Source organism: Dermacentor silvarum, chromosome 9 (assembly GCF_013339745.2).
Source record: "Dermacentor silvarum isolate Dsil-2018 chromosome 9, BIME_Dsil_1.4, whole genome shotgun sequence".
Taxonomy (NCBI): Eukaryota; Metazoa; Arthropoda; class Arachnida; order Ixodida; family Ixodidae; genus Dermacentor; species Dermacentor silvarum.
Window position 1 is genome coordinate 128,081,372 of NC_051162.1, and position 14,408 is coordinate 128,095,779.

A 14,408-nucleotide genomic window follows, 5' to 3' on the forward strand; every position below is an offset into this window, starting at 1 on the left:
TCCGGAGTCATTCCAGTTCCGGAGGGGTTACTCCGCAACACTGGTGTGAAGTAAGCACAACCGGTGGACGTTGCTATTTCTTTCTTTTTTTTTTTTTGTCCCACCACAGATATTTTATTCGTGCCACTGCAGGGAGTCTCTGCAACCTGCACGCTGCTCTTTATACACTGCAGACTTCGGAAAACCACGTGCAGCACCTTTCGCACCAAGCATATCCACCGAGCACGTGCACCTAAGTGCACGTGTCCCTCTAAGCGACTAACTATATCACAAATACATAAACTCTCTTGTGTCGAGATGCACATTTACTTTCAGTCACACTGTTCTGTTTTACTGCGCTGTACTGTTACACAAAGAACAAAAGAGAGACTAACACACATGTGCCTATCCTTTTTTTCTTTGTCCTATCTGTAGCAGTATAGCGCTATAAAAGAGCACACTGTCATACCAACTAGCCCCAGTGGAAGCCTTATTGTGGTCTGACGTTTAACACCGGCACGTGAACACAAGCTCGAATACGTATATTTACTCTAGAGCACGTATAAGCACTGAGTCCGTTGAAATAGTTTTGCTTCGGGCACTCAACGTGTTTGACAGTCGTTTTCAACGCGCGCCACTTCCGCGAAGGAACACAAAACCAAGTGAAAAACCTGGAGACGTTTCGTCTGTGGTTCTTTGCTGCGAAGTTTCACAACGAAGCGGTGACTCAGCAACACCATGCACAAACTCACATGAGTTTGCTAGTAAGATAAGTCTAGTTTGCTAGTAAGATAAATGTAGACTGTCAGCCCACGTACACCTTGGCGTTGTGCAGGGTAAGATAGATGCACATCAGATTGAGCAATAACATTTTGGGATAAATTATACAGAAAATAATCCGTCCCAAAATTAGAAACAATAAAGGAATGCTACACGTTCGAAAGTAAAACTCGCTCGAAATATTGTTTTTAATTTGCCTTTTTTAATTTATTTCCTTTGATAAAAATCATTCCAGTCATCTAGCAATACTTTTAGACTAAAGTGCGCATAGCATCACCCTGAGGCGCCATCTGAAACTGCGCCCATTTAGTAAGCATAACAATTTCCTGATAATTCCGATTGATTCGTATATAAGCTGTGATCCCATGCTCATTAGATAATATCCAATAAGTTCAAGTTGCTAATCCTTGTTTCAGACTAACAGCTAATCTGTATGTATTGACATGCATGCATTAAAGCGATACCTGTAAGAAATCATTATAAGTATTTGAAAAATAACCCTAATCAAATAAATTAATACCAGTGCAGTCCTTGTACTTTATTGTTTATATACCCAAGGTTTAGGTAGCTAAATTCAAGATATACCAGGAATTGAAGTGGCAACTTTGTCCCAACAATCACCATTCATGGCTTTCCGCATTCTCCTCTCCTGCACGTCTGAAAAAGAAGAACGTGAAACTTTAGTGGCTTGAGGCGGTGCTTCAATGACGTCACTTATTCACTTTCTCATGGGCACACTTTCCAGACATTACGAATTCCCATGCATTTACGCTACCTTGCACTGAAAATAGGCGCTGAAACGCCATCCTTCGCGAGTATTCAATCGTGCCAGCAGCAAAGCTTATTTATGCAACTGAAATGATTCCGTTTATATAGCTGGACAATACTCTTCGTTGCGCTCTTTATTTCTTGGAGTCAAACTTTTTTCAGAATCATTTTGGAAAAGAAATCTATCGGAGTCATTTGAAGTAGCGAATTTTTTCACATATATGAGGATTTCAGCAGGGCTCATTGGCGTGAAATTCACAATGGGTGTGCTGACTGTGCTCTGTGCTAATGCTTAGAATTTTTTTTTCGAACACCTCAGTCCGAAGCCGATAATCGCTGTCCGTGATCTGTAGTTTTCAGAATGATGCCACAAAATATCGAGAGAGTGTAGATTGAAAGCACTCGTGCCACTGGCCCTGTTGTTTTGGCAGGCGACAGATGTAGCTCATTATTTAAGCAGTCACAAAGAAGCCTGAGCACAAGAGAGGCATTAAAGGATCATACGAGAGCTAATAGCCCAAATATTGCACTATCGTTAAATATGAAGAAAACATAAAAAATATCGGCGCATGGAATAAGAAGGCAGAGTGAATCCTTCAATCGTAGACATACATATTTATTCTCGAACATTGCGGTTCAAGCATGGCAGTTCTTCATGGAAATTATCCGAAATTAATTGCTGGTACAAGCGCATACGGTCGCTGTTATTGATATCTCATGTCTCTCATAAAACACACGCATTTCTACTAGTGTCTGGAAAGAAACTCAGTACAGACGAAGTTGAGCTCACGACATTGTAAGGCAAAGTCAGACGGAAGTTCGCCAGTGAACGACGGTTTGTGCTCATTCAAGACATGATTGAGGCAATGGCCTGTCTACATAAAACTGAATCACTACGGCATTCTCAAACCCTTTAGTCGGTGGTTTGGTACGGACCAGTAGCGCACCCAGGATCTCTGCCTCTCTGCCAAAGGGGGGGGGGGGGGGGGGCACTTTGCATAATATGCAATTTCCTTGCTTTAGCCAGAGGAATCCAACAGCAAATAAAATGTCTAATAACTATAATAGTATAATGACACCAAGGGGTATGCCGATGTGTATTTCTTCAGCGTTTTACTCAAAGTAATTTAAGAGTGAATGAATAAATACAAGTCAATCAGAAAAATTCGACCTCAACCCACCTCTTGAATTGTAATGACAATGTGAGCAAAGCACTGAAGGTGCACGTTGGACTGGTGGGGCTGGTCGCGTGGGGTGGGGGGGGGGGGGGATTAACTCGGCCGCAGGGGGGGTTACAACACCCGAACTCCCCCCCGTCGGTGCGCCACTGGTATGCCCTTCTCATTGATCTTGCGAGCGTCTTTTTACGCCCGATTATTAAAGCCATTATTCAGTGCCAATTCGCCCAGCTTTCTGTCATTTAGCGCAACATGAGAACTGTCACAATACTACCGTGAGCTCTCTGGTAAATTGGTGACGTCGCCAGGCTACTTTTCTGGCGATAGTAAATATATGGACACTCCAGTGCATTTTGCCATAGGTGTCAGTGTCAGCGTTGTCGTCGCCGTGATGTTCCGTTAAACTCCAATGGCGATAATGACACGTACACACTAGCGCAAAGCGCGCGCGGTGCGCCGCCGGCGGCAAAACGCAGCTGCGGCAGAGCGGCCACACCAACCGGCGGCGCGCCGCTGCGGCACTCACGTGACAGCATAGACTCCTCTCCCCTTCTCGAACTATTCATCAGCTCCGTCCGGGACCAGACACGTACAGACTATAGTGCGAAACGAGTTTTCGGCTTACACCAGACGCGAGTACGAAACGAGCGGTCGGGCGGGTTCGCATGACACCAGTTTACCGCGCGCACATCACGGAAGCGGGCCGCTCTCATTGGTCTCCTTCATCCGCGGCACGCGGCAGACCGCAAAAAATCGGTCCAAGAGCGATACCTCCCGCGGTAAGAAAAACCTGCTTCGCGTCTGCTATTGCAGCACGCGTCTTGCCGCCGGCGGCGCGCCGCGCGTGTTTTGCCGCTAGTGTGTACGTGCCATAACGCCGTTACCACGAAACGTATGCAGTATGTGCGAGTGAAAGCGTGCGAGGGGAACCGACGATCACGGCTCAATCTGGCGCGCGCGAGGAAGCGGCAAGCAAGCGCGCCGTCTTCCATCGCGCGCTAGGTTCCGGGGGGCGCTGTACTGCTGCAGCAACGGCCTATTCCGCGGCCGCGCGTGCCATGTCTTGAAAGCGATCTGCGTTGAAGGCAGAGTCTAGGCGCTTTGACGGCTCATATCTTTGTGCGTGCTGCATTCTTGCCGCTCAGTTTGCGTTGAAGCGATAGACAGCACGAAGGTCACTTCGCTCACTGCTGCAGCCACGCTTCCTCACGCCAGCGTTTCGACAGCGAGTGTCCGCTGTCATCGAGTGTGCTGTGTTCATGTTTGCCTGTGCGCGCTGACACCATGCTTGGTAATTCAGTTAGTAAGCTAATGTTTGCAAGTTTATACGGCCCATAATACTATTATCCTTATTTTGTACAACTGTCTAACAATTTGCTATTGCAATCGATGTTTTCCATTTCGGCCGAAATTGCGCCTTTTTTCTCACTGTTGCTGAATAATTCCCCTTTGGTCAGTCGCAGTGATCTAAGTGACTTGTTGTCTCATTATGGAAATCTCAAATCTCGGAGTTTTAGTTGAGTGGAGGTGAAGGAAATTACGGCCCTCGTGGCAGTAGAGTGAACGAGGTCATAGACAGATAGAGATTAATGGGGTTTTACGATTATGATCTGATTATGAGGCACAACATGGTGTGGGAGTCCGGAATAATTTGGACCACCTGGAGTTCTTTAACGTGCACCTAAATCTAAGTACACGGGCGTTTTCGCATTTCGTCCCCATCGAAATGCGGCCGCCGTGGCCGGGATTTGATCTCGCGACTTCGTGCTTAGCAGCCCAACCCCATAGCCGCTAAGCAACCACGACAGGCATGTGAACGAGGTCATCTAGGTGTGCAAGATTCTGACTGGTGCTAGTTACAGCAACATTCAGTTTCATGTACTAGAAACATGCTTTAAAAGTATACGCACCTTTCCCTTAGTGCATTCCATGCCTTCTAGTATAGCTGCACCCCAGCAAGTTCTCATATTTCCTTTCCAATAGCAGCATTGCATTTTGCACTTCTTGGCTTGGTCCGTAGGCTGTAATTAAAAGCATAGAATAGGTAAATAGGGTCTGCTGGATGGGCAATATGGTGTAACAGTGTTTCGTTGGCTCTTCCAATAGGGGCCCGTTTAAACACATGAATTCGTTTTCGCTACTGAATTCGCTACTGCATTAAATTCCTTCTTTTGTTCCGTTCTTACAAGTGAACATCCTGTTCCCGCCAATATTGACTTGGGTTCCGTTATCACCATCATGAATTATATCGTAATGATTCAGAAGGGCATAGAAGCTGCTATTGATCGTCTTTCTAACAGCTCGGCTCCCGGTCCAGACAGAATCTGTCCAAAACTGCTAAAAATAACTAAACCAGTGATATCTCGCATTTTCGCCTGTCTTTTTAAACAATGTATTGATTTAGGGTGTGTTCCTGACGGATGAAAAATAGCTCAAGTAATTCCAACCTTCCAGTCCGGTGACGCATCGTCTGTTTCTAACTACAGACCTATTTCACTGACCAGCATTGCATGTAAACTACTAGAACACATTATTTAATCAGCAATTATGACATACCTAACAGAGCACAATCTTCTTTTCATTAACCAACATGGGTTCCAGCCGGGTCATTCATGCTAGACGTAGTTATTCGAGCTAGTCTCCGACCTATATCACGCTATTAATGACTCATCACAAATAGACGCCATGTTCATTGATTTTGCGAAGGTGTTCGACAAGGTAGCTCATAACCGTTTAATAATGAAAGTTCGCTATTTTAATCTAAATAGTAGGACTACTAAATGGATTAGCAACTTTTTAACTAACCGGTACAAATTTGTAACTGCTAATGAATTTTCTTCTCCGCGATCCCTAGTTAAAGCAGCGGTGCCGCAGGGCTCTGTATTGGGACCTATTTTATTCCTTCTATACGTCAACGATATCAGCCGTAACATTAGATCCACAGTTGGACTATTTGCAGATGATTGCGCTATTTAGAGACGAATAATTAGCCGTTCCGACGCTGACACTTTGCAATCTGGCCTCGAGAAAATTATGGACTGGTGTCGACAGTGGCAAATGGAAATAAATGTTTCAAACACTAATACTACAGCTTTCACCAGAGCTTCTAACCCGCAGCTTACCCATTACTCGATGAACGGCATTGCCATTGCACATGCTCACACAGTAAAATGCTTAGGAATTCATTTATCTTCAAACGTTTCATAGAATCAATACACCGATGCGATTACTAGCAGCGCGTGCGAAACCCTTGGCTACATCAGGCGGAACCTAAACTCGGCAAATCAGTCCACTAATTTATTAGGCTATATGACACTGGTTCGTTCAGAAATGGAGTACGCGTCTTTTATTTGGAACCCGCATCGGTCATACGTCATAAACAAGCTCGAGTCAGTGCAGAAAAAAGCAGCCCGTTTCATTACGAAAAATTACTCACGAACGTCCAGCATCACCAACATTACAAATTCTCTAAATCTTCCCTCTCTAGAAAGTCGTAGACACATAGCACTTCTTTCCCATTTTCACAGGCTTTATCACTGCAAGTCGTCTTTCAGCGCATGCCACATCAGGCCCGCCCATCGTATCTTCCCGCGCCTTGGTCATCCGTTTAAAGTGCAGCCCGTTCTGGCGCGCACTAACTTCTTGAGCCATTCGCCTCTCTTTCTCGCAATATATCACTGTAATAAGTTATTAAATGAAATCTTATCCGCTTTAAGTCATGATAATTTCCTAGCAAAACTAAAACACTATTTTAAAGTAAACACATATGATTTTCTTGCTCAATCACTCAAGACGTCATTGTGGACTAGTGCTCTTTTTTTCGTGTCACATTATTGAAATTTTTTTCATCGACATACTTTGATGTCCCTTGTGCAATTGGCTTTGTTGTAGGTGATCATTTTATACTGGTTATTTGTTATTATTATTATTTTTTGTTACATGCTGTATCTGCTGTTATGTATACCTATTTTAACAAGCATTTTTCTTTTGAACTACTCTAAGTAAACTTGATATTGTGTAACACCCCTTTTAATGGCTATAGCTGCCTTCAAGGTTTAGGATGTGTCGTTTTAACTGCGTTTATGGCTTGTCTTTCCTTGTGTTGTTTTTTATTTTAACACGCATTACCTGTTTGAATGCGTCTACTGTCACTATTATTCATTTATTGTAACACCCCTATGCAATGAGCCTTTAAAGTACTTGAATAAAAAAAATGTGATGGCCCGTATCACCGCCAGAGATCTATCTGGAGGAGGAAAGAAAGCCGTAATTACCTTCGGTGACCACGAACCCTGTCTTGAATGGCAACACCATTACAGCGGCGGTGCTTGCCGTTTCCACTTCCGGCCGTAACGGTAACGATCATCTAACCCTCAGTGCTGGGCGCCGCGGGACGATGCTCTAGACTGCAATCTGCTACGTTTCATCTGTACTACTTCCTTTGCTCAGTGAAATGCGTGGAACCCATGTGCTTCTATCATGCATCAGTTTAATATCCGCATAGGCCACAGGTTTCACACTCCGGATGTTGTAATTGGTGAAAGTCATTGGGGCGCTGGTTCTGATGATCGTCGTCTCACCTATGGACTACAAAGCTAGCTATAAAGCGTTGCTTTTTCTCCCACAAACCCGCAATACTAGACGCGGTATATACTTGCACTACCTGTGGGTGTTATCGTTCGAGTAATTTTATAGATATTCGAAGAAACACGAATTGCACGATTTTTCACAATCATACATTATAATAGTCACTTCGTTTTTCCGAGACTGCGCTGTTATTAAGTGTTGTACATCCAACTCAGAAATACACGGTAACGCAATACTTCTTAAACAAGAAGTTACGTTTATTCACTGACAAATGTGTTAATCACTAATCAACGTTTACTCATTGATCCAGTAGTGAACACACCCTCTGGAGTCCACGAGACTCTGAGTAATTGTGAAACATTGCCACATTATCAACATAGTACTGTCAAACTTAGCAGAATGCCAGTTTAATTCGTTGTCACGAACAATGCAAACGAGCACGTAATCACGCTTAACAATATCATGGTTTTAGCTCACCTTCATGGGGAAGACCTTCAGTCCCTTGCCTTTGTCACCAACCACCTTCCTGCAATAGTACTTCTCACGCACTGTCTGTCCCGGATATTCCTTGTGTTTTTTCATTAAGTTCGTGTTCGTGAGCAAGCTTTTGCACGCTTTCGTTAGCCTCCTGCGTGGAACAGAAGCGAAATGCATAAATTATATTGTAGTACTTATAGAAAATTTCTTGGTATGATGATTCGCGCGCTTCAACAGCCTCAGTTATGGAGCAGCTGATGAGTTCATCAGCTGTTCCATCATAATTACAGGCGAACGCGAACCGCAGTGGAAGTTCTAATAGCATTTTGTGAGCCTCAGTCTTCCAGACGCGTATATGGACATTACTTAGGGGCAGGAAAAGTAGCCGCAATGGAGGGGCTTGATGGTGCTCTTCTCCGTCGGTATCATATGCGGCTCTGTTTGTTATCAAGAGCAACTGCCTGAATTTATTTCTGCCATGATTGGATGTCTCCTTCGTTACCAAACAAAATTCGCATTGCAAATCTTGATACTCAACATTAAACAGCCTGCTCTTCAGATTCATTGATTGCATAGTGCTCTTTTACTGGCATGAACATTAACCAGCGGCTTTATATAACATTGCTCATATACGGTTCGTTGACTCATAAAATATGTGATTAGAGAATCTTTAAATGTGTAATATGACGATTTATTACAAGACACTAACGTTCTCACACAATCGAGGTCACACCGGTAGTCCACGAACGCTGATCGCGCGCACAGCTAGTGACAGACGCAAGAGCGTTTCTTCGTCCTCTTCTTCATTACAATGGGCCCCGGGAGAGAAGATGAGCCATCCTGGCGACTTACGGCGTAGGTAGGATCAGGGGGTCATAATATGGCCTTAGTCGCTGGCATGAACCGTGTCACGCCCGCGATGTCTAAGGTGGTATCATGGCATCACAGGTTACGAAACAATGGAACCAGTCGGAAAACGTGGTGTAGGCACGCCAATGTCATGCCGCAGCTTTTGGCGGCCTTGAGCGGTGGTCGTAACGGAACGAACGAGCTGCCTACAGTCGTGTGAGTATTTGGTGGCTTCAGACACGGGCGTACATTCAGAAGCGTAGGGTCAGTATGGGAACAGTGTGTCCATTGTACGCGAGGGTTCTCAGCCGTATTGCAGAAAGAATGGCGAAAAGCCAATGGTAGCTTGTGTGGCCGTATTATAGGCATACGTTACGAACGGCAAAATAGTGCCCCAGTTACGGTTGACCCACTCGTGACTACCGTAACTGGTTGTCCCAGTTACGGTAGTGTGCGGTTGAACCTGTCGGTCAAGCCGTTCGTTTGCGGGTGATAGGCGGCAGACTTGCGGTGAACGATGCTGCTTGCAGCGAGAAAGGCTTGTATTACTGTCGAACAGGAACACACGCCCCTGATCGATGAGTAGTTCGCGTGGTGATACATGTCGAAGAACGAAATTTCGCAAGGTGAAAAATGCAACTCCGTGCGCAGAGGCCGCCGGGAGTGCGGCAGTCTCGGCGTAGCGCGTCAAGTGGTGAACACCTACAATTATCCATCGGTTACCCGAGGAGCTGCAGGGAAGTGGTGCGTATAGTTCTATGCCGACGCGATCAAAGGCCGGGTCGGACAGGGCAGTGGCTGTAACTCGCCAGGAGGGCGCTGTTGAATTTTACGCCGTTGGCACGCCGTGCAAGCGCGTACGTACTGGCGCACGAAGTGATACATGCCATATCAGTAGGAACACTGCCTGAGCCGAGTATACGTTTTCAGAGCGCCGGCGGGACCATTATGAGGAAAAAAAGGCATGAAAATAAGTGCATATGTCAGTACGCATGTGTCGTGGTATCACAAGCAGCCATTTGCGACCACCTGGCAAATAATTTCTGCGGTAAAGAACCTTGTCGCATACAGCAAAGTGAGCGGCTTGGTGACGAAGTGTTCGAGAAGAGGGTGTGACGAAATGACTTCCGCGAATGCTGCCTTGAAAGCGGGCCAGGTTTGCAGTTCGCGCTCATGGTTGTGGAACCAGAGGTTCGCAACGTCAGCAAGATAGAAGGTGAGGGTACGTAACTTCGTCGGGTCATCTCACTTCTGATCACTGACCTGCTCATAGGTAGAGAGCCAATCTTCCACCTCAGTCTCACTTGTACCGCTAAAAACAGGAGGGTCCCGTTACCGCTGGACGGCGCCGCAAATGATGGGAGCGGCGGATACGCCAGGCTGAGTGTCGGTAGTCTCGAGCATGGTAGCGGCTGAAGTAGTTGGCAACGTTTGGCTGCAAAGTTTCAGAGTGAGGTCTGGGATTGCAGCACCTCCAGCAAATGTAATATGACGGTTTATTACAAGACGCTAACGTCTCACACAATCGAGGTCGCACCGGTAGTCCAGGAACGCTGATCGCGCTCACTGCGACAGGCACAAGAGCATTTCTTCGTCCTCGTCTTCACTACAAATAAAATATAAGTAGCTATAGGTCGCTCCCCACCCCCTTTCTCTCCTCTAGGAATCCGGAGCTGCGCGCACGACAGGTGGTGCGACAGCTGCATACTCCGCTGGGGGCGCCACCGTAGTTCCGCGGTATGAAAATGACGGAGCGCGCGAGCCTCATTCTCTCTCCTGTGCAACGCCGCGATTAGCGCTCGAGCCGCTGCCGTGAAACCATCTCCCGGCTGCTTCGCATCCACACATGGTTCCCTTTAGCTGAAGATGGAGTAATTTTTTTTATTGCGATAGCAATTATATGGACACTTCAACCGGATTTCTGCCGTCGCCGTTGCCGTCGCCGTCGCAGTCGTCGTCGCCGTCGTCGTCGCCGTCGCCGTGAGGTTCCCTATAGATAAAATCTTCACCGCGCGCCGTATGCCCGAGCGTAAGCGTGCGGGGACGCGCGCTATCACGGAGAGCGAACGCACTCAATCTCCCACGCGCACGCAAGGAAGCAGGAAGCCAGCGCCGGAGGAAGCGGGGGGGGGGGGGGGGGGGCGCACTTCTACTCTGCCAACAACCGCGCTCGTCGCTCGCTCGCACCGTCGCTTATCTCCACACGGCTCTGACCTTTATGCGCCGTGCATTCGCCGCTCAGTTTCCGTTGAAGCGCTAGACCGCACCTTCGCCGCCTGCTGCGGCGTATGCGCTTGCTGCCAGCGTTTTGACAGTCGTTGTCTGCAGTCATTCAGTGTGATCTATTCATGTTTGTTTGTGCGCGCTCACACCACGCTTGTTCAATCAGTTAGTAATAGTCGGGCCACATTTTCTAACGCACGCTACACATGCAATGCTGCCCGGGTTGGCAGTGCAGCGCTACAGGTGTGTCCCTTCGCACGCGCTGCCCACGGGAAGCGCTTCTCATCAACACCACCGTTTCACACGCGCCTTCTCGTGGTCATCGAGTCTCTCTTCATGTCGGTCTACTTACGCCGTAGCACACCTGCTTACTTAATCAGCTCATGTTTACTACAATTCATATTGCTACGAAAGCCGCTCACCTTGCTTCGTATGACATTGCTGTGTTGCTATCGCATTCATTGCTTCGCCCTTAAGGCGAAACTGTGGCATTTTTTTTTCTCTCGCTCTTACTCCCGCCCGTACTCATTCCTTTGGCTGAAGGATCACCGGCCTAACGCTACCCGAGTCTAAAAAGTACCCACGTCAGAACCCATTTCTGTGGCTTTTGAGTGTTAATCTTTTTTCGCTGAGTCATTGACATTTTTGCTGAGTCATGCTCATGACTATGACTTCTACCACCATCCGTTAGTGTTTCCTTCACTTAGTACCCACGTCCGAACTCATTTCAGTGGTTTCTGAGTGTTAATTTTTTTGGCTGAGTCAATGTCATTTTTGCTCAGTCATTGACTATGACTTCTACCATCATCCTTTAGTGCTTCCTTCACTTAGCACCCACGTCAGAACCCATTTCTGTGGTTCCCGAGTGTTAATCATTTTCGCTGGGTCGTTGTCATCACATACATGACATGCGTCTCATGGCATAAATGACCAAGGTCATGACATTTATGTCATGACCTATCACTTATGTTCGTCATACACTCCTGTCATACTATGCCAATTTTGGTATCTACCAAGTTAACGAAGTGACCATGAGAGCACAAACAAAGATGTAGGCGGCTAGATAGATAGATAGATAGATAGATAGATAGATAGATAGATAGATAGATAGATAGATAGATAGATAGATAGATAGATAGATAGATAGATAGATAGATAGATAGATAGATAGATAGATAGATAGATAGATAGATAGATAGATAGATAGATAGATAGATAGATAGATAGATAGATAGATAGATAGATAGATAGATAGATAGATAGATAGATAGATAGATAGATAGATAGATAGATAGATAGATAGATAGATAGATAGATAGATAGATAGATAGATAGATAGATAGATAGATAGATACTGTCAAAGTAACAAACCCTTGCCATGAACTGCTTCGCATTTAACACTCATCTGCAACCATATTTACATTCACGGGGGTATTTGTCAGCGCAGGTCAAACTAAGTTTTGAGACCTTGTTTAAAGTACTTTCCGCACTGGTAAACGCCGAATAAAAGTGAACAGTTTCTGCAACAGATAACCGAATCCCGCGTTATTCATAATGCGAGCTTCTAAGCCCGATTCAATATAACGTTTGAAATTCCAGTGTCAGAACCACTATTTGATTGTGAGGCACAAATTAAGTAGGCGAACTCCGGAATAAGACTGACTCCTTAGGCCAATTTAGAGTGCGCCTAATTCTAAGCACGCGAGCCTTTTTGTGATTTCGCCGACATCGAAGTGCCGCTGCCGCGATCAGATCCACGACATCGAGCTCAGTGGCGCAACGCCATAACAACTAAGCTACTGCGGCGGTTTGAGCCTGATTACGATCGAATGCGATTGTATGTAATCAAGTGTCGTCAAATCAAGCGCAAGTACAGGAATAGGTTGGCGTACTCACTCGCGAATGCAATGACGCCTACTTGCTCTTTAGTCCTTTCACAGGCGTGAGTTGACCTGAGTATAAACCCGAGTGAGTGCCGAATAATTTGAGTGGAAGTGAGTGCTGACGAATCTCACTGACGGTGATTTTGAGTGGAAGTGGCTATAAACTTTGGTGACATGTTGGCGACTGCGAGTGGAGGTATGTGTTCGTCTTCTTTCGGGAGTTTTACGTGCCAAAACCAGTTCTCATTATGAGGCACGCCGTAGTGGAGGGCTCCGGCTGAATTTCGACCACCTGGGGTTCTTTAACGGTATGTGTGTGAGTGAATGCCGGTGAGAGGGATTGGACGCGAGGGCGTGAGTGAAGTGATTGCCAGTAAGTGGGAATGGAAGTGACTATAAACGCCAGTGAGTGTTGGTGAACATGAATGAGCATGAGTAGGAACTTGAGCGAGTACCAACGCGTGTGAGTGCACATGAGCGTGAGTGCATACAGAGCCTGCGAAAAATATTGGGGAGTGAGTATGATTCAGGGCTCGTTTATCCCGCCGAGCTATGATAAAGGTAAGGCCCAGAAAAAACCCAGGCCTATAGTTGAAGATGGCTGAAGCGCTGCGGCTCACCCGTAGACTTGTCGGATGCTGTCTTCAGTGCATGGAGAAAGTCGGTATTTCTTCAATCCTCCGTCCACATAACTCATGAGATAACCCTCGCTCCACGGACACCTCGCGCTAGTGTCGTGATCCGATCCCATTCTGCGCCATAGAACCACGTGTCAATTTGTAAACAATGTTTGTGCTAATGGCGCACAAAATGCACTTACAAATGGCCTAGCTCGTGTGCCATGGTATTGACTCCACTGTAAGCGGTAGCTTTGTCTTCACCGACGCCGACGCCGTGCTTGCTGCATACCGCACCAATGTATGCGCGCCCTGAAAGTAGAAAAAAAATTATTATGCGAAAGCATTATAGTATGCCTCACGAGGCAGAAAGTCCGGCGTTGTCCGCATCAAGTGGTATCAAAAATCCATGTGACGTCATCAGCGTCTTGTATGACGTCAGTAGTAATACATAAGATATTAAATGGTGTAAGAACGTTAAATGGTAGTAATTATGGGTATCTCATGTGAAATAAAGAGAATTAAGGTAGATTAAAGTCATGTAAAGTGATTAAAGTTAGAACAAGCGAGAATAAGGTGATTTAAGGTGGAGTAAAGTGGGTATTAAGGTGAAATAAGGTTAATGAAAGTGAATGAAAGTGGATTAAGGTGGATTATAGTGGATTAAGGTTGGTAAAAATTATAGACAGGTGGATTAAGGGGATTAAGAGGTGGATTAAGATGAATTAAGATTGGTACAAATTAGAGCAAGGTGAATTAAGGTGGACTAAAAGTGGATTAAGGTTGGTATAAATTAGAGCAAGAGGGATTAAGGTGAATTAAGGTTGGTACAAATTTGCATAAGAGGCATTAAGGTGGAGTAAACTAAAGTTGTGTAGGACACACGACAATGTATGACATCACGTATCATGTACTTTAGCAATATTTAAAGAACTCGAAATGATTTCGCATTAAGATGACGTAAGGATACTTTACTGACTGTCAATTTTGTATAAAGATAAGATAGCGGCGATTCCTGATTTAGAATCTTGGATTTGCATATACTCACGTAGTTATTGATTATTAAT

At 45.6% G+C, this 14,408-nt stretch overlaps 1 protein-coding gene across 1 annotated transcript in view; it reads right to left on the reverse strand.

The window, feature by feature from the left end:
* Window positions 1-1,282: 1,282 nt before the first annotated feature.
* Window positions 1,283-14,408, reverse strand: part of LOC119464276 (venom metalloproteinase antarease-like TtrivMP_A) — a 34,006-nt gene continuing 20,880 nt past the window's right edge. Inside the window, exons 10-14 of the mRNA XM_037725182.2 lie at window positions 13,545-13,653; window positions 13,345-13,476; window positions 7,770-7,920; window positions 4,616-4,726; window positions 1,283-1,416 (exon numbers count right to left, since the gene is read on the reverse strand). Coding sequence (XP_037581110.1) covers window positions 1,384-1,416; window positions 4,616-4,726; window positions 7,770-7,920; window positions 13,345-13,476; window positions 13,545-13,653 — 536 coding nt within the window. The 3' untranslated portion in view covers window positions 1,283-1,383. The remainder of the gene's footprint in view (window positions 1,417-4,615; window positions 4,727-7,769; window positions 7,921-13,344; window positions 13,477-13,544; window positions 13,654-14,408) is intronic.